A 19,057-nucleotide genomic window follows, 5' to 3' on the forward strand; every position below is an offset into this window, starting at 1 on the left:
TCACAAGCACATCTAGTGGTTTTATGTTCAAGAGTGCATTTAGAGCAGCAGTAGGTTTTGTCGAGAACGCACCAGTCATCGCAATCAAGACCATCCTCTGATGATTGTCCAACTTTGATTCAATTGTCACGACTTCTCCATTCTACCACCACAAAAGGCACTCGTATGTCAGTATGTGTCTAGTAATTGTTGTGTAGGTCCACTAAATGTACGTGGGTTTGAGTTCCCAAGTTTTCCTGAAAGGCAGTCTACATTGGCCGAAGGCCAAGCAAGCTTTCTTTATTCTGAAATCGATGTGAGCTGCCCAATTAAGTTTTGAGTCAAGAAATACTCCAACGTACTTAATTTGATCTGCGACGATAATTTCAGAGTCAAAGAACTGCAACGGACAAGCTCCGGTTGTATTCCTTCGTTGCGTGAAATGCACCATTGATGCATTATTTGGAATAACTAATAGTCTAACGAGGTGATCATTATATGATAATCATCGGCGAAAACATATGTCGGAAACCCAAGCTCGTTAAGTTTCCTCAGCAAGCCATCGGCAACAAGGTTTCATAGAAGTGGTGACAGCACACTACTTTGAGAACATCCACAGAGACTCAGTTTCCTTATCTCTACTTGTCTTAATGATGAGCACAGATGTCGGTTGCTAAGTATTGCGTATTCAGTTTCGTGATGTATGTAGATTGTAGGTACTCTATGACCTTGTGCTGTTTCCAAAATGGATTCGAAGAACACGTTGTCAAAGGAACTTTCATAGCAAAAAAACTTCTAAACTTGATTGCTTTTGTGAAAAAAACTTTTTCAATGTTGTAGACAACATTCTGTAGAAGGGTGGTAGTAGGATTCCTCGTTGATTTGGATGTTACATTGCATGCAGTAGGTGTTCGCCCAAACTAACATCCCGAATGTAGTGGTCGATTAAACGTTCCACTGATTTAAGAAGGAAGGAAATCAGACTGATCGGTCTAAAGCTCTTTGTCTTTGTGTTTATATCCTCTTTGAAGTAAAACTGGAATGATTCCATCAAGTCTCCGGTACTTATACGGAGCAAAACTTTCAATCGCCCATTTGATCGATTCGGTTGTCACAATTCTACGAGGAAATGCCCAAGAATCAGAACTACCTGAAAAGAACTCAGTAGCAGTTGTCAGTGATGGCTCCGTACAACCTGGAAAGTGTGGGTTAAAACAACAGTTGAGTACTATATCTTCGTCAGACGAGTATTCACCATTAGCAGTTCTAATCGAACTGACATGAAAGTCTTTCGATTTCGAAAGTAACTGTAATTTACTTGTCTTGTTGAGACTTAAGACATTTGTGGCTATTCGCTCAGAGGATCGAAGGGCAAGTCTGTATGCTTTGCGAGCCAACTTAAATGTCTCCAACCCGTCCGTGCGTCTGCGATTGCCAGCGCTTCTCCATAAACTTTTGAGTCGAATTAGTTCGGTATTCCACCAAGGTGTTCGTTTACAAGAACCCATAGCTCGAAGCGGACAAGCCTCTTGGTATGCTGGTACTATGAATGAGTTTGTTTTATTCACGACCTCATCCAAGTCACTTGGAGATTCAATCGTCAGAACATACCCATGTAACCTAGTCGCCAAGCCCCCTTCGTAGAGGTCCCAGTTGATTTCCGAACAACTATTTATTTTTATGGTAGTGTTTTCTCGGCTAGATCTGTTCGCACCCTCTTATTCTGCTACTATCGAAAGAAGGCTGATAGCACCCAGTCGCCGGTCTAAGGACCAAATGTCATCAATAGACTTAGACTCGCGTGGAGGCATGAGATAGGAAACTTGTGAGAACTACGTTATCCCACCGTTTGACGACCTGTGCAAATATTGGGCGATTTCCTACATTAATTATATGCAGATTTGTGGTATTGAAGCATTCCATCAATTCGGGGCCTCTCAAATTGATATCTGAATTGACCAAATTATGTGGTGGGCATTTGCATCACTGCCGAGTATGAGGGTAAACCAGCGTCTGCCACAGTATGATACAACCCTTTTGAAATCATCAGAAGGTTATGGATCACTAAGCGGCAAATATGTCGAACAGTAGACGTATTTCTTGTTTATGTTATCAACAGTCAAATTGTCCGTGATAGCACAAATATCTCAAGTTTTGAGGTCGGATATAAGACATGTGTCGATAGCACCATTCGCAAGTATGTGCGAGACATTTCACGTTGATTTGCCATGCCATTTTTGTTGAAAGCTACGAAGACAGGGTAAAGTAATTTTCCAACATAGAATATTCCTTTATGGAAATACGGTTCAAGAACCAAAGCTATGGAAGCTTTTCCTTCCTGCACAAGGCGAGATAGATTCATGGTTTCTGTACGTTTTTGGTTGAATTGGCCAAACCCCGGGGTATGACGGGTACCTGGTCTTTCCGGCAACGAGAACACTTTCCTACCGATTATCAAACCCGTCTTGCGGCATGTCAAACTTCATGATTTTGCAAAACAAGTGCCCTGGAGGAGATTCATACCTTAAAATATCTTTCAGAGCACATGTTTTGCAAAAATATTAAGTCGCAAGACAGGGTTTCAAAATGACCGAGTCACGTCCTTTTCGGAGGAACCGGGTCCCTGCAATATCGCGGATTGTGGCCAATTCTTCCGAATACTATCAAAATGTCCGCCAGTGAACTTGTTTTGCAAAATCATGAAGTTTATCATGCCGCAAGACGAGTTTTATAACCAGTCATCCTCCTTGGCGAAGGAACCCTGTTCTCGGAATACCACGAGTTTGTGGCCAATTCGACCAAAAACCCCCAAAATTTGCTCCAGTTTACCGCATCAAATTTGGTTGGAACGCGGCTGAGGCCATTATTTGGAAATTTAATCTTTCCAATGAAATGGAGGTTAAAAAAAATGCGGTGAAAAAAGTTAATTGCCGTAAAACATTTTTTTTCTTCTGAAGATAAAGCGCATTACCATAATATAACCGTACTTTTATGAATGTTGTATAGCTATGCATCGCATTGGAAATATGCCTGGGAACCAGCACCGCAACATCACGCGGTTACCGGTTTATATACTAAATACACACGAAGCGGTTATTTCTCATATTTTGGGCCTACGTGACCTTCGTACAGCTGTCGCTCCTCCGGCTTTAGCTGTATGTGTATGTATTTGCTATTTTGGTTTGGATCTGTTGATAACGAATTAAATAACTAACATGGTCCATACCTCCACTGAAGGTGATAATCGATGTGATGCACAAGCTCTTCTTCTTCCAGGCAATAAAAAGTAAAATGCAGTGGATCCACCGTCAACTGTTATTTTGATTGATTTTTCTTTACTATATTTTTCGGGGCCATGAAGTAATCGTTGTGCCAGTAGTCGTTAGTACGTTTTGGCATTTTGTTCGTAATACATCTACCTCCTCGGAAAGCTGCTGTTTAGTTCCAATATTTTTCGATCGACTTACAATGTATGCAGTAAAATCTGGAGTATCTTATCTCTGTTTTGTTATTGCGGTTCCATAGATAAACAACTTCGTTAACAGCAAAGCATAAGCACCCCGAATAAATAGGAGTTCATGTTGATATTCTTCATTATTTACTAACTCGATTTCTCTTTCTCTCCAGCCAATCATGACCAGCGTGTCTCGCGTTTTAGCCGCATCAATCAAGATACTTTGGTTGCCATCGCGAAGCATTGCCACAACACCACCTGTGTTCATAAAGCCCAGCGCAGCCGTTCAGTTCACTCAAAGTACCGCCAACCTTCGGAACGTCAGAATGCTGCAGGAACGCAAACCTTTCACGCCGGATTTTCTTTTCCGTCAGGTATGTAAGTCACATAAAGGTAGTGATAAGAATGAAGGATTAGGTTTTTGGTAGCAGAGTAGGTATTACCAATCAGTGCTAAAATAGAATTGTGCTCACTTCTGTAGTAAAGTGCAACCTCACCTTGACGATGCAACAGGTTCCGAGGTGTGTTTGAATCACCTGTTTGTTATGTGTGTGTATTGAAGAGTACATATAGGTAATTACTTAGCCCTTTATTCTCTAATCCCCGAATAAGTCTCACTAGGAATAGTAAGGTTAATGAACGGTATATCCGCTAACTGTCTGTACACGTATTGTACTTACGCATAGATTGACCTTCAAAATGTGCTTAGTCATCGTGATGATGGTCTCTGAGCGGTGCCTACATGCGCGATGTATTTATTGCAAATTCGTTCACTGGATTGGAAAGCTATTTTCATCAGTTGAGAAAACATCTATGTGACGCCTTTTTGAAATCCTAATGTAGTACTAGAAGACTGGCCAGATGTCTCCATTATCTTCGACACGATTAGGTTTTTTACGAGCTCTTTAGAATATAAGATTACGTAAGAATAAGCCAAGAAAATTAAGGTTGAACATGTTAACACTTTTTGAAGAGTTTTTTTTTCGGTTTTCCATTTTTATGTTGACGAAATTGCGTCATTGTTCTCCATCTTCACATAAAAGGTGGTTGTACCTGTTTTAATCTTATTAGTCAGGGTTCCACTCCATTTCACTGATTACTCGATTTACAATAAATGGATTGCAGTTAAATTAGTATCAATATCTTGACATCAAAGCAGTAGGGTATTATGCCTATTATAACAGAAGAGCCTATTGTTGCCAAATATTTTCTTTGAAATGGCAAAACGAACGAGTATGTGTACAGTGAGTAGCCCAGGTTATTTTCTAAAATAATTCGGAACATATTTGTTCAAAACAATCGAATAATGTTAATTTCAACTTTTAGTTGAAAATCGAAGTTACTTGGTAAAATATACGCTACTGCTTAACGCAACTCAGAATATGAACGGTACATTCTTTCGCTACACTAAAACTTAGGTTTTTTAATTGAAGAATCCATATATGATTAATTCCATATTGCACTATATGCTATACGTTAAGATAGGCATAGTGCCATAATGCACATTTCAATACTATTGTAGTGCAAATAATCACTTGTTTGCTTCAGGCACACTACCACAATCAAGATAATAATCTTGCATCCATCATGCAGAAACTAGAAGGTATGTTCTATAGCAATTGTCTGAATGACAGAGCAATTGAAAATCATGTTACTGAACTGCTTGTCAAATGCAGAATTTGTATTTGATTCTATGTACGGCTCGTAACAGTGCTATGTTGGATGTGAAACTAATCATTAGCAGCTGTTCGGTCCATTATTACTTCGCGACCGCTATTCTGGGAGCAATTCTAACTGCTGATTTGACACTCGCTTTCCACAGAGAATAGAGAGAGAGAGAGAGACGAATAGTAAAAAGCAGTCAAATCGGCTACACGATTCTTTACCATTCTTCAGTATTCCATCCCGAAGAATATACCATTTCCCAGAAAGACGTTCCCCAGAATGTACCATTCCCTAGAAAGCATTCCCCTGAAAGCCCCATCCCAGAAAAGTTTTTATTCATTTTTGTGGTTAAGCTAATCGTTGGCGCATTACCTAATTCAAGGAACTGTTCCGGTGTAAAGCTGCTGACGATGTGCCGTCGATGTGCGGCAACTCCTCGCAAACAAACCTATTTTCCACTCGAATAACCGGCAGGGTTGCTACGGTCGCGTGATTTGCGGGGTTTTCGCGGATTTGGCGCGTTTCATGTTCTCAATTTGACGCATTGCGCAAATTTTGCGTGAATTCAATTTTCGACAGAGTTTAAATTTGAACAGAAAAAAAGAATCTTTGTATGCTATTAACTTTCACTCCAATCGCTGGGAATACTAATCTCTCAAATAAAAGAATTATGGTTTTAATCTGAGACTCAGTTATGCTGCTTTCCATTTTTTTAGGTTAATTACGAATACCATATGAACAAATTTTAATATTAAAATTGATTTAAAAATGTTGAAACATGAACGGCAATATATTGGTGCATCCAATGTTCTGCGTTTTCTTTTCATTTGGAATCGGTGCGCTGTTATTTGACCGGTGAAGTGACCCTAGTGGTTGGTTATAGAAGCTTTTGACAGCAATCCGTTCACTAAGCTTTTGTCTTGAAATCCTGTACAAACATTTTTAACAAGGTTGGTGTTTTTTTCGAATTACCACGCGATGGAAAAATATTCTGTCCAAAAGTAGGTAACGAAATTTCAAGGAACGTTTGTTTCCCGGAAGGTGTAATCTAGAGGTGTACGCCGCCGCGCCACGCTGCTGCCGCTGATTGTTTTTATACGTCGCTGTTTTCATGAAAAAAATGGTCAGCGCGCAGATTGTCTTTTTTGTGCTGCGCCGCCTTTTTTTAACAATGGAGAAGACGTTTACGTACTAACCCAGTACACGTGTTATTAGTAGGTGTCCAAGCTACCACACGGGGTGTACTGGGGGCGAGTCGGGCTCGAATGGTGACGCTGCCATTAATATCGACTAAACTCCATTGGGCTCCGCAATCGTTCCCCCCCAGGAACTACCTCTCGGTATTACTTCTGGGAGGATGGCTGTACTTAATGTACTCATTCACTCTCGCTCACGCGTTCATACGTCCTGTGTGAGGCTTACTTGGGTGCTCTCTCTATCACACCTTGATTCACTCTCTAACACTCCACATGAGGCTAACTTTTGTGCTCACCTTTTTCGTTCCTTGCGAGGCTGAATTGTATGCTCACCTTACTCATTCCTTGCTAGGCTTACTTTTGTGCTCGCCTCTACCATACCATGTGAGGCTGACTTGGATGCTCACCCTATCACCTGGTTCACTCTCGATCGTACCACTCTATTGTACCCCTGTCATTCCCCCTGGCATCCCATGTGGGACATTTTTCTTAGGCCCCACTTCTGACATACCATGCGAGGCTGACTTGTGTGCTCACCTTTCTCATTCCTTGCTAGGCTTACTTTTGTGCTAGCGTTTACCATACCATGTGAGGCTGACTTTTGTGCTCACCCTTAACAAACCGTGTGAGACTGACTTGGATGCTCACCCTTTCACTCCTCTTCCACGCCACGAGGCATCGATAGCTAAGTCCCAACATACTACGCTACGACCCTCCCATCTTGGCATGAGGCAGTCCACATATACGCCTATACACTCGCTCTTCTGCCTTTCTTCGGGGTGGCTGGGTTTACCCCTTACGCGGTTGCCAGTCGTTGCGCCAAACCTGCCTCAGCATGAACAGACCATTCACTCCCTTTTTTTGCGCTCGGCCTTTTTCGCTCCAACTAACCAATCACTAGTTAGTCGTGCCTGTCGTCTGTTGCTCGGTTCGCCAAATTACCTGTAGCCTACAGGCAATCTGGGTGGTAGCAGCCGAGACTGCGTTCCACTTCTCCACCGATTGACACACCCGCTGAATAAGGGTATCAGGGGTTGTGTCCCAACCACAGACGTCAAGCATTGCTCTTCTTTCGACGTCGAACCGAGGACATACGATCAGTATGTGTTCGGCAGTTTCGTCTACACCTGGGCAGTCCGGGCAGGCTGGGACTGTCGGAAACAGCCATGGCCTGACAGGAATTGTGTCAGATGGAAGTGAACTTCCCCATGGGGTCTTCCCACCCAGCTCGATATGTTAGGTATCAGCCGGTGGGTCCACCTGCCTTTCGAGGAGTTATCCCACTCACGCTGCCATCTGGCGACCGAGGTCACCCTGGTGCGCTCGCGAGCTCCTCTATTTCCACGTAGCTCGAAGCACTCCTCATCTTCCCGAATGACCAGCCCGACTGGCATTATGCTCGCTATCACGCAGGATGCATCGTGTGATACCGCGCGGTAGGCAGATATCGCTCTGAGGCACATCACGCGGTAGGTGCTCTGTAGTTTCTGTAGGTAACTGGTTACCCTCAGTGTTCTTGACCATGACGGGCCGCCGTACCTGAGGATAGATACGGCAACGCCTGCCAGTAACCTACGTCTACTGGCGCACACCTTTGAGCTGTTGGACATCATCCTCGATAGAGCCGCAACAGCAGTCGACGCTCTCTTGCACGTATAGTCGACATGGCTGCCGAAGGTCAGCTTGTCGTCTATAATGACTCCGAGAGACTTCAGACTTCGCTGTGAAGTGATCGCGACTTCTCCCACATGGATAACTGCATGTTGTGCCGACTTGCGGTTGTTGACGATAACTACCTCCGTCTTATGATGAGCGAGCTCCAGGCCTCTCGCGCTCATCCATTCCTCCACCGTGCTAATCGCGTGTGCTGCGGTTAGTTCTACCTCAGGAATTGACTCCCCGTAGACCTCCAAGGTTACGTCGTCGGCAAAGCCGACGATCTTGACCCCAGGAGGGAACTTCAGTCTCAGAACCCCGTCATACATGAGGTTCCATAGCACCGGGCCTAAGATCGAGCCCTGCGGGACTCCGGCGGTAATCGGAACCCTTTTCTGACCGGCATCGGTCTCGTATATCAGTACGCGGTTTTGGAAGTAACTTTCCAGGATCCGGTACAGACCCACCGGTAGGCTAAGCCGGTGTAACGAGAGCGCGATGGCATCCCAGCTTGCGCTGTTAAATGCGTTCTTCACGTCAAGTGTCACTAACGCGCAGTATCGAATACCTCGCCTTTTTCGTTGGATCGCTATCTCGGCAGTATTTAGTTGAGAGCGTCCACTGTGGACTTACCCTTCCGAAAGCCAAACTGGTTGCTTGACAGACCGTCCGTACCTTCCGCGTACGGGGTGAGCCTGTTGAGGATGATCCTCTCAAGCAGTTTGCCAGTCGTGTCTATCAGACAGATTGGTCTGTACGCCGATGGGTCGCCTGGCGGCTTCCCGGGCTTCGGCACCAGTTTCTGCCTTTTCCATCTATCGGGGAAACGGCACTCGTCAAGGCATCTCTGCATAGCTAGCCTGAACATGTTCGGGTTCGCTATGATCGCTGCCTTGAGAGCGTTGTTTGGAACTCCATCCGGCCCTGGAGCTTTGTTCATTGCTAGGGATTTAGCCACTGCGAGTAGTTCTTCATTCGTCACTGGAGCCACCATTTCGACCGTGCCCGCACTGTCTCGTAGTGCAGGTGGCCAGGGGCTTGTGGCTCGAGACGGGAAGAGTACTTCGATAATCGTTGCCAACCGGTCCAAAGACCGTTCTGGGGGTGAGGAGCCCCCTTTGGTCTTGGCCATCACAATCCGGTAGGCGTCACCCCACGGATTCGCGTTGGCACTCTCACACAGGTTGTCGAAACACGCTCTCTTGCTGCTTTTAATAGCCTTGTTAAGGGCCAATTTCGCAGCTCGAAACACTTCACGGCGGTTCTCTCTTGCATCCTCGGTGCGAGCTCTTTGCATCCTACGTCTAGCTCTGAGGCAGGCTGACCGTAGAGCTGCAATCTCGGCACTCCACCAGTATACCGGGCATCTACCGTTTCTTGGCAGTGTTTTTCTCGGCATAGTGGCGTCGCACGCGCGTGATAGAACAGCTACCAGCGCATCCCCGCTTAGACTGTCGGTGTTGGCCTCCAGTCCCAGGGCCGCGGTGAAAGCTTCGCTGTCGAAGTGATTGGACTTCCACCCGCGTACCTGACAGGGATCTCCCGCCCTCGGATGCTGCACACCATAGTTGATCTTAAAGCGGATTGCTAAATGATCGCTATGGGTGTAGCCTTCGTCTACCCTCCATTCCATGCCTGGAGCCAGACTCGGGCTGGTAAATGTTAGGTCAATCCACGCCTCCATTCCGTTTCTACGGAATGTACTAGCGGAGCCATTATTAGCTAGCACAGTATCGAGTTTCGTAAGCGCTTCCATTAGCGCTTGACCCCTGCTATTTGTACAGCGGCTGCCCCACTCCACTGCCCAAGCGTTAAAGTCTCCCGCTATTACTACCGGTTTCCGGCCCACTAGGTCTGATGAGAGCCTGTCGATCATCTGCTTGAACTCTTCTATTCGCCACCTTGGTGGGGCGTAGCAGCTGCAATAGAACACACCATTGATCTTGGCAATCGCAACACCCTCGGCGGAGGAGTATATTACCTCTTGAACCGGGAACCGTCCCGTTGTACAGATTGCCACCATCCCAGGCCCATCCGACACCCAGTTGCCGTTACCGGCAGGGATGTTGTACGGGTCTGATAGGAGGGCGACATCTGTCCTCGACTCCGAGACCGACTGCCACAGCAGCTGTTGGGCTGCTGCACAATGGTTAAGATTTAGATGTGTAACGATCACGGCTTCTTCTTATTTGCCTCACCGAAGGGACACGAAGGCCCGCCCGTAGCATGATTACGGGCTTGCTTCTTAGCGGTGCAGATAAGGCACTTGTGCGCCTTAGTGCAACCCCGCTATTTATGCCCCTCCTCGCCGCAGCGACGACATAGTTTGCTTCTGTCTTTACATTCGTACGACATATGGCCGGACTCAAGGCACCAATAGCACCTATCCACTGAAGGCGGCTGGGGTATGCTAACTGGACATACTGACCAGCCGATCTTCAGCTTTTCTATCACGGTTACCTTTTTGGCATCTGCCTTCAGTAGGCTACTTGGGTGCCGGAGGGTCCCCCTCTCAAGCGCACAGAGGCCCGCTCGATTGTCACGTCGCATTGCTCCTTGACGGCTGCGACGACATCATCTGCGGTCGTGAACTCGTCCAGTTGCTTACACTGGAGAGTCATTTCCGCCCCTAACGACCTCACCTGGGCGCCTTCACCCAGGACCTCTTGGACCAAGGCCTTATATACTGCACTAGATTGTGCGCCTCGCTTCAGCACCAAAAGCATTTCGCCTGTATTGGTGCGTCTCACGCTGCGCACGTCTTGCCCGAGGGCCGAGAGGCTTTCGGCAGCCCACATTGATTTAGGACGTCGGCATATTTGTCCTTGTCGGTCTTTAACCACAAGGCCTCTCCTCTGTCCTTGGCCTTCTTTGCGGGCCTAGGTGCGTCCGGTGTCGGTGTCGGCTTCCTCCTAGTGACCAGCTTCCAGGGGTTTTCGCCCCCTCTCCCGGTTGCACCGGGTTGCTGGTGCCTTCTTTCTGCCCGGCGGGGTCGTTTGCGCCCCGGTTTACCTCGACCAAGCGGCGTTTAGCCGTGACGGTTACACGCCGTTTGGTGTTGTTTTTTGCTCCCTCGCTTGGTACCTTTCTAGGACGCTTCGCGTTCGACGTCGTCTTGCGCTTGCCCCTGACCTTCGAGGGGAACTCAGCCGCCGCTTCGAGCGACTTGGCTGCTCCATAGAAGGGGAAGGGGAAGGCCCCTGTCTGGATACCTATGTCGACCTTCTCTCTTCCCTCCCTCTTGGAGGCCACTGTCTGGGTTCCTCTGTCGGCCTTCTCTCGACCTTTTACCCTCTTGGCGTAAGCCTGCTGTTCCTGTCTTGCGATTCGAACAGCTTTTTGGAGCACCAGCAGGCTCTGTTTCAGATCCTTGCTGATGTTTTGCTTCGCCTTTGTGAACTTGATGATACTATCGAGATGCTCTACAACTTTACGCATCGCGGTTAGTGGTCCGTCCAGCGCGTTGGTAGGGCTATTTTCTGCCACTGCTAGGGGGTCACTGGTGCTGTCGGATGCAGCCCCCGTCGCTCCCACTGGGGGGAGACCTCATCAAACCACCTTTGGCAAAGAGGTTCGGCACCTCCGTTTGTTTATTTTTGTTTTTATTCACTTCGTTCATTAATCCCACGAGTAGCGCGAGAATGAAAGGTCCGCCACCGCAGAGCTCCGCAGTAACGTGGTAAGGGACGCTTACTGTGGGGGTTGCCCAGGTACCCCACAGGCTCCGTTAACGATCGAGCATCTTTTTCACTCCCTCGATCACTCATCCCTCGGTACGGGTCGTTTCACGCCTTGGACTTGAGGTTATGACCTTTGTTGCTTTACGTGATGACCGCGGCCCATATCATCACAACCATCCTCCTTTACCAGGGCTTTGGACATGTAGCTCTGGTTCTCAATAGTTCCAAGTACGTAGCTTATTACGGGAATGCTACTATTGAGATCCGTCATTCGCTAGCGGAGTTCCGTATGTATGCCTTTTTTGTTAAGTGCAACGGTGAGACGGTAGGTGTACATTTGATGCACATAGGTTACAGAAATAGGTTGTTGAGACAGCCCGATTGCACACTGATAAATAACAATAATAATAACAATAAACACATTATCTTCATATCGAACTAATACATCACGTTTCAACCATGCAGCTTTTTGATGAGAAATCGTGGACCTACACTTACCTGCTGGGCGACATCACCACCAAGGAAGCGGTGCTCATCGATCCAGTGCTCGAGAGAGCACCACGTGATGCTAAGTTAATCCAGGAGTTGGGCCTCAAGCTTACCTACGCATGTACGGATGGCGTGAGACATTCTTGTACCCAGATCTGATAATGCACATTAATTATTTTCAAATCATTCAGTAAATACGCATATGCACGCGGACCACATCACCGGAACCGGCTACCTGAAGCAGCTTCTGCCCGGTACCGTCAGTGTGATTTCCGAAACCAGCGGGGCAAAGGCGGACAAATATCTGAAGGACAATGAAGTGATAAGGTTTGGTCGTTTCGAGCTGAAGGCTTTGAGTACTCCCGGCCACACTAACGGTTGCATGACTTTTGTCGTTGATGAACAGGTGAGGTAGAAGTTTATTTTTTAAATTGAATGAATACTCTCAAGATCAAAAACTAACTTATTCAATTTTGCAGGGTGTAGCTTTTACCGGTGATGCTCTGTTGATCCGAGGTTGTGGCCGTACCGATTTCCAAGAGGGTGATTCGCGAACCTTGTACAGATCGGTTCATGAGAGAATTCTGTCGCTTCCAGAAAACTACCGACTTTTCCCAGCTCATGACTATAAGTAAGTGCACTATTTGGAATAAATAGTGAAATAAATTCACAGTTTAAATCGGTTCCAGTGGAAACATGGAAACTTCAGTGGCTGAGGAAAAACAGTATAATCCACGTTTAACCAAAGATGTAGACACATTTGTGGAGATAATGGCAAATCTAAACTTGCCCTACCCGTCTAAGATTGGTAACTTCTAGTTGCTATCTAAGCTTTTCTCTCATGGTATCATGGGTTATCGTTTTTTCCGTTCCAGATGTTGCTGTTCCTGCCAACCGTGAATGTGGCCTGTACGATATTCCAAAGGTGTGATAGACCCGATTCGTTGCTCGATAGCCTCCGACGGAGCCGTTGTTTATTATTAATCAGAGCAATATGGCGCAATATAGAAGTAATTGTACTGTAAATGTTGCAAAAAGCCTTAGACAGGTTTGAACATTCTCTTCGTTATCAAATGGTATTCTTTATAGTAATAAAAGTTTTAACTGAAATTCAATTACTGAATGTATTTCTGTTGGTTACCTTTTCACACTGTCATAACAAGATGGGACTGTCAGGGATGGTTGTTTGCTGTCTTATACTTTTACGAGAGTATTGCAGGCAGAGGCTGATCGCAGTATTTTTGCTCCGTTAATCGGACAGACACAGATGATTTTTCTTCCTAGCTATTCGAGGGTACAAACCAAAAAAGGACGATCCACATGTTAGTGACAGCAACGATGGGGGTAGCAAAAGAGAAGGATTACGTAAAGAGCAAGCTTAGGAAACTGCTGCGTATCGACTCGTATGAGGTATGTTACGTCCTGTATTTCACTGCTGTACTGCGAATAAATACTATTGGTAGCTGTCGAGAAACGGCCACAAACCCGCCGTCTCATTAGACTTGTCTAATGCCACTAAAAGAAACGCCTTATCTAAATGACAGGATTCAGTGGCTACCGAATCACCGAACAATAGTGAGTACAGAAATGTGCCTACTGAAACGAATCGGAGGGCATTATTATAGTATCTCATACGCCTGAGCAGCGCCCAACCTTCAATGAAAAATCTAGTCGAGCGATCACTCCAGTTGGGTGCCCTGTGAATATCCTCACCCTGGAAGAGCTATGAGCTATGCAATACGCACTGGTCGAATAATACGCAATCCACGTTTAGGAAGTGTCACTTCAAACGAGACCGCCTGCGCTTACAGGGAGAATACTATAGCTACGATCAACTTCTGGGAAAGCGGAATGTTAGAAACTGTTGACACGACGTTAATTCCAAAACAGGTGCACTACATTGAGTACTTTAATGCTGAAAACGTGCTCCACCTAGTTAGCCGATAATCTCTCCGTCGGACTGATTGAGAGCTCAATTACTCACGAAAACGGGCGTCGATATCGGGAAAAATACCGCCGTCGAGGAATTCTTAGCACCAGCTAGCTGATAAATAGGAACCAAGAAGGATTACAAAAAGTAAGAATGGAGGAAACATGAACGAATAACACAAGAAGAACAATCCCTTCTGATGTTGTGAAACTTGAGACTAAAGACTAGTCTTATCAAAATTACAGTGTACTACTGACGATTTGTTAAAATTGACACTGGACGGACGACTTGTTAAAGTAGTATGCGCATTTTGTCTATGTCTGACTCACTTGTGCTGACTATCAACAGGTCGTCCACGTAGACCAAAATTATGATAATCGGTTACTCATATCGTATATAGGGACACAGGTGTGTAGGACTTGGCGTGAACTTTAACTCAAGTAGTAGGTACGGAGTGTAATGCTTTGTTCCAGCATCTGGCAGATTGGCGCAAACCATAAACACTTTTGCGAAGTTCGCATACCTTTCTCTCGTACCCCGTAACCACAAAGCCAGGAGGTTGCTGCATATAAAGCTCTTCCTCGATAAGGTAGGCATAAGGTAGGATTGAGGTAGGCAGTTCGAACATCGTATTGCTACAGGATCAGCTGCTTTTTCCCTACAACCGCCAGCAGTGCACGTAACGTAGTCTGTCACGCGACTGGCGCACAAACTTCCGTTAAATCCACGCCGAAACATTGTGAATATCCTTGAGCGACAATACGAACCTTATGCTTCACAATGCTGCCCGTCTCATCCGGTTTTATCTTGAACACCCGCTTCGCTCCAATAGCTTTCTTTCCTGGGGGCAGATCTGCCGGTTCCCACGTACTATTCACCTTGTGTGCTTCAATCTCTTCCCGCATTGCGCGTTCCCAAACAGGCACACTCAGAGCATCGCGAAAGTCAGTCGGTTCTTCGCAAAGCAGGACTTGTCCAACAATAAAATCTTCATATCTGTTTAGTAATACACCTCGCGTGTGTCGATCTCGGCGGTTTAACATTGATTCATCCGGCACTTCCACTTCTTCAAAGCCAAGAAAAGTTTTTTCCATTAAATCTTCTGCATCTTCGTACACTGAACGACGCTCCTCTTCCTGCGTCTCTTTATCATCACCATGTTCAAACACTACCGCTGGATTCTCTTCATTATCCGACACTATATCATCCGGAACACGGCATTCCTCTCGCTGCACATCCGGAAGCGAACTCGCTATTCGTGAGTTCCAGGAATTCTGCATCTCGACTAATGATTGTGGTCTGAGCATCAAGAAAGCGGCAACCTTTGTGGCAACTGGAATAGCCCATAAATACAAGCTTTTTCGATCGAGGATCTAACTTTTTGCGTTTGGCGTCTAGTATACGTACATACGCTTTACATCCAAAGATTCGAATATCTGCAAATCCGGCTTGTTGCCTGTCGACATTTCGAATGGCGTCCTATCAACTGCTCTGGACGGAAGCCGATTCTGGATGAACGTGGCCGTGAGAATCGCTTCTCTCCAATATATTTTGGGAAGCTTAGCATCTAATAACATACAGCTCACCATTTCATAAAGCGAACGGTTCTTTCGCTCCGCTACTCCATTCGACTGTGGTGAGTATGGAGTTGAGAACTGCTGCTGTATGCCTTCCGATCTGCAGAACTTCTGTAGTCTCTCACCCACATATTCTCCTCCACCATCGAAAATATTTTCCGCCCGCCGAACATATTTTATGATGTAGGTCGCTTTGTTCTTCGACTTTAGTAGGAAAACCATGCAAAACCGACTGTAATCGTCGATTAGAGTGATGAAATACTTGTTTCCGCTTGGCGTCGGATGTTCCATGGGTCAGCACAGGTTTGTGTGTATGATGTCCAGTGGTCGCTTCGACTTCCGCTCTAGAATCTGTGGCTTTCGTAACAAATTACCCTTCTTACCCCGTTCTCCGCAATCTGTTAGCTTGATTCCACTGTGTCACGATTGCATTCATAACGCTAATGTCGCGTTGGCCCAACCGCCGATGCCATGTGTGCTAAGAGTTTGCACCATGATTTCTCGCAACCGGCAAACACTGCTCTGCCAACTTTAACTTGTACGGGCAGCCAACCAACTCACCTTCGGCCAGGATTATATCATCAGCTGTTTTGATGATACACCGGTTTGACTCAAATACTACTGTGAAACCCTTCGTTGCAAGTTTCCGGACAGGTATCAAACCATCTTCCATGGAAGGAACCAATAACACATTGTCAAGAGTAATTGTAACGCGCTCACCGTTGGTATTCTTGCCCATAACCGCACCGCTTCATGCTCCGATCGACTTAGTTTTCGTTCCGTCTGCAAGTGTAACATCCACGATGACTCCACGTTTGAATTCAGTGAAAAATTCGTGGTCATTCGTCATATGGCATGTACAGCCACTGTCGATCGTTCACGCTTTCGCAATAACATCGTCGGCCATAAATCACACGGCACCACAGATTACATCATCCGCTACTACCTGCCTCGATCGTTGGCCATCACTGGCTTCTGGTTGGGCTTGTTTCACGTTTTGCTTAACAGCCTGGTTCGACCCCCACGGTTTTTGCTTTTCATTTGCATTTTCATCACCCTTTTCCGCAAGAAATTTACGGCAGTGTCTCTTGAAATGACCCGGTTTCGAATAGAAGTGTTTCATTTGTCATTTTTCCCTTTATCCGATACTCTCAGCGCGTTCTCACTATTATCAACGGGTCCACTGTAACTTGCTCGCTTTTGGAACTCGTCACGCAATCGAGCTACAACTAGATCCATCGTAAGATCTGCGGCCAATTCTTCAACGACGTGACAAAGCTGTTGTACGACGATGGGAGATTACGCAGCATCATGATTATGCGCAATAGTTCATTGAGTTCCACTCCTGCGTTATCGAGGCGTTCATACAAACACTCAACTTTCTCGAGATGCTTCTCGACGTCACCACCTTCGCGCAACTACTGCGACAACATTGCCTGATTCCCGTTGGTAGCCTTCTCATTATAGACTCTCAGATTATCCCACATTTGATGAGCCGTTTTACACTTTTTCACTTCGACAAATAAGGCGATCGTCGCTCGCGCCTTCACGTCACTTTTCCTTCACAGCTCATAAACATCATCAACCTCTTCCGGTTTCGGCTTTTCAATTGTGTCCAACAAAACCTCGCGTTCTAGCGAAGACCGCATGCGGAACTTCCGGGAGGCATAATTTTCATTGATGAGCTTCGCAAACGATGCTTTCCAGCCGTCGGCCATTTTATGTTCTGACAACCACGCCGCTATTATTTCTTCGGAAAGCCAAAAAACGAAACCAGCCTTCCGCCGAAAACACTTATTTTCCGCACTCTCAGAAAACTGGGCCCATAACCTGAAGGACGCGCCCATAACCTGAAGGACCAGCAGATATACAAAATCGGAGTTAAAAATACGGACAACAAAGGCTTTCAACTGGCAGCAGAAAAAACAAAGCGACCGTTCTCTAGTGAATCGTGTTTATTAGCGGGGATACCAAGCATCAGGGTTGCCAAAATTAAATCTGTATTTTTGTCCTAAAAAATCTTTTCATCTGTATTTGCTCCTCGAAAAATCTGTGTTTATATCTGTATCGAATCAGTTGAGTCGTTTAATCTTTTGCTGGATTATCTATCGAAAATATTAATTCTTGTGGTTTAAATCAGTCAAGCAAGGACTTGTTTACATTTTCATAAAGAAACACTACAAATCGTTCTGATATTTTACATCCAGAAACTTTAAATTTATCGAATTTGCACAATGGAAAAATAATTTTCTTCACTTAATGACTTCTGTTGATATATAATGTTATATACATTGAGTTGACCAATGTAGCTGTCGAATTTGCGGACAAAAAAAGTCACAGAGCATTACAATTAATGTTTCTGGAAGTAGACTTCAGCCAGCCGTTTTCTGGGTGCTAACCTGAGTGCAGTACCGTCTTTCCGCATGGGCACACTGGGCCAGAGCCAGGGGCCCCGCGATTTTGGGGGCCCCGCGATTTTGGGGGCCCCGCACTAAGGATGGATATAAATCCATACTAACGTCTGTCTTCGAAAAAAATGTACACTTGAATATTTGTAACTCTGTGCGTTGCTAAAATGTCAGAAATTTGAATTTGTGGTTTACATTTTAAAGTCTATACTGGCATTGCTTTATTAATATCTCTATGCATCATATCAATGAATCGGTAGCAAAGCAGCCCGGAATCGCACATTGATTCGTATTCCATGTGGTCAAACCATCAAAAAGCATCAGACAACCAAGCAGAATTATCCTACTAGCGACAGGAAACGCATCAGGTCAGGGTAACATTGAACCAATTCAACATTTTCACAAACATTCAAGTTTAAATTTGTTGAATTATTTAACAAAAAAACCTTCTTCGACAAAAAATTTGTCCACACCGGGAAATTGCTAAGAACCGTTATTTCTATTCCTACAGCGAGGATAGAACATGAATGAACCTCAAGACGATATGCGCGCTTAGAATCAACATTATATGGATTGATTTCAAAGGTGACAAGACTCGGCGTAGTGGGAAGTTCAATGGAAAAGAATATGTGGCTTTTTCGGAAGTTGGATGTCGACTCTGACCATTTTCATCACATCAGGAATGTTGCATTTCTAATGCTTACTATTTTAACTCTCGTAGTTTCAAAACTAAAAACTAGTTATCTTAACATTCAAATTTATTGTCTGCAATTTTGGACCTAACATCGCGATCAAGATGGCTGTCATACGCTAATAAGAAGAATTCGAAACGTTAAATTCAATTTATCATGCACGGCCAAATGGTGTACTTGACTATTATTTCTTGGCAAATGCATTTCCAATTTTAGTTAGTTCAGTTTGAAGCAAAAGAATATCGTTTCTTATAGATTGGGCACTCTTTAGTTTTAGATCTAGAAGAGAAGAACTCCGAAAAAATAACAAAAAAATACAACAACAAAAAGA

General features: G+C 45.3%; 2 protein-coding genes across 5 annotated transcripts in view; one reads left to right on the top strand and one right to left on the bottom strand.

Moving 5' to 3' along the window:
* LOC131683875 (thioredoxin, mitochondrial) overlaps nucleotides 1–4,343 on the bottom strand; it is a 20,185-nt gene extending 15,842 nt beyond the window's left edge. The window contains exon 1 of the mRNA XM_058966247.1: nucleotides 4,114–4,343. The gene's annotated coding sequence lies outside the window, so the exon portion shown is untranslated. The remainder of the gene's footprint in view (nucleotides 1–4,113) is intronic.
* The window catches only part of LOC131683872 (persulfide dioxygenase ETHE1, mitochondrial), an 18,667-nt gene extending 5,433 nt beyond the window's left edge, over nucleotides 1–13,234 (top strand). Inside the window, exons 1-7 of one of the 4 annotated variants that reach the window (XM_058966241.1) lie at nucleotides 3,325–3,449; nucleotides 3,607–3,807; nucleotides 12,096–12,240; nucleotides 12,311–12,525; nucleotides 12,599–12,750; nucleotides 12,809–12,927; nucleotides 12,995–13,234. In XM_058966241.1, the coding sequence (XP_058822224.1) occupies nucleotides 3,613–3,807; nucleotides 12,096–12,240; nucleotides 12,311–12,525; nucleotides 12,599–12,750; nucleotides 12,809–12,927; nucleotides 12,995–13,050 (882 nt within the window). In that variant the 5' untranslated portion in view covers nucleotides 3,325–3,449; nucleotides 3,607–3,612 and the 3' untranslated portion in view covers nucleotides 13,051–13,234. Of the gene's footprint in view, nucleotides 1–3,324; nucleotides 3,469–3,606; nucleotides 3,808–12,095; nucleotides 12,241–12,310; nucleotides 12,526–12,598; nucleotides 12,751–12,808; nucleotides 12,928–12,994 lie in introns of those variants that run through there. The other 3 variants (XM_058966242.1, XM_058966239.1, XM_058966240.1) reach the window with 3 other exon arrangements.
* Nucleotides 13,235–19,057: the final 5,823 nt, after the last annotated feature.

This window comes from Topomyia yanbarensis, chromosome 2, assembly GCF_030247195.1.
Source record: "Topomyia yanbarensis strain Yona2022 chromosome 2, ASM3024719v1, whole genome shotgun sequence".
In the NCBI taxonomy this organism is placed as follows: Eukaryota; Metazoa; Arthropoda; class Insecta; order Diptera; family Culicidae; genus Topomyia; species Topomyia yanbarensis.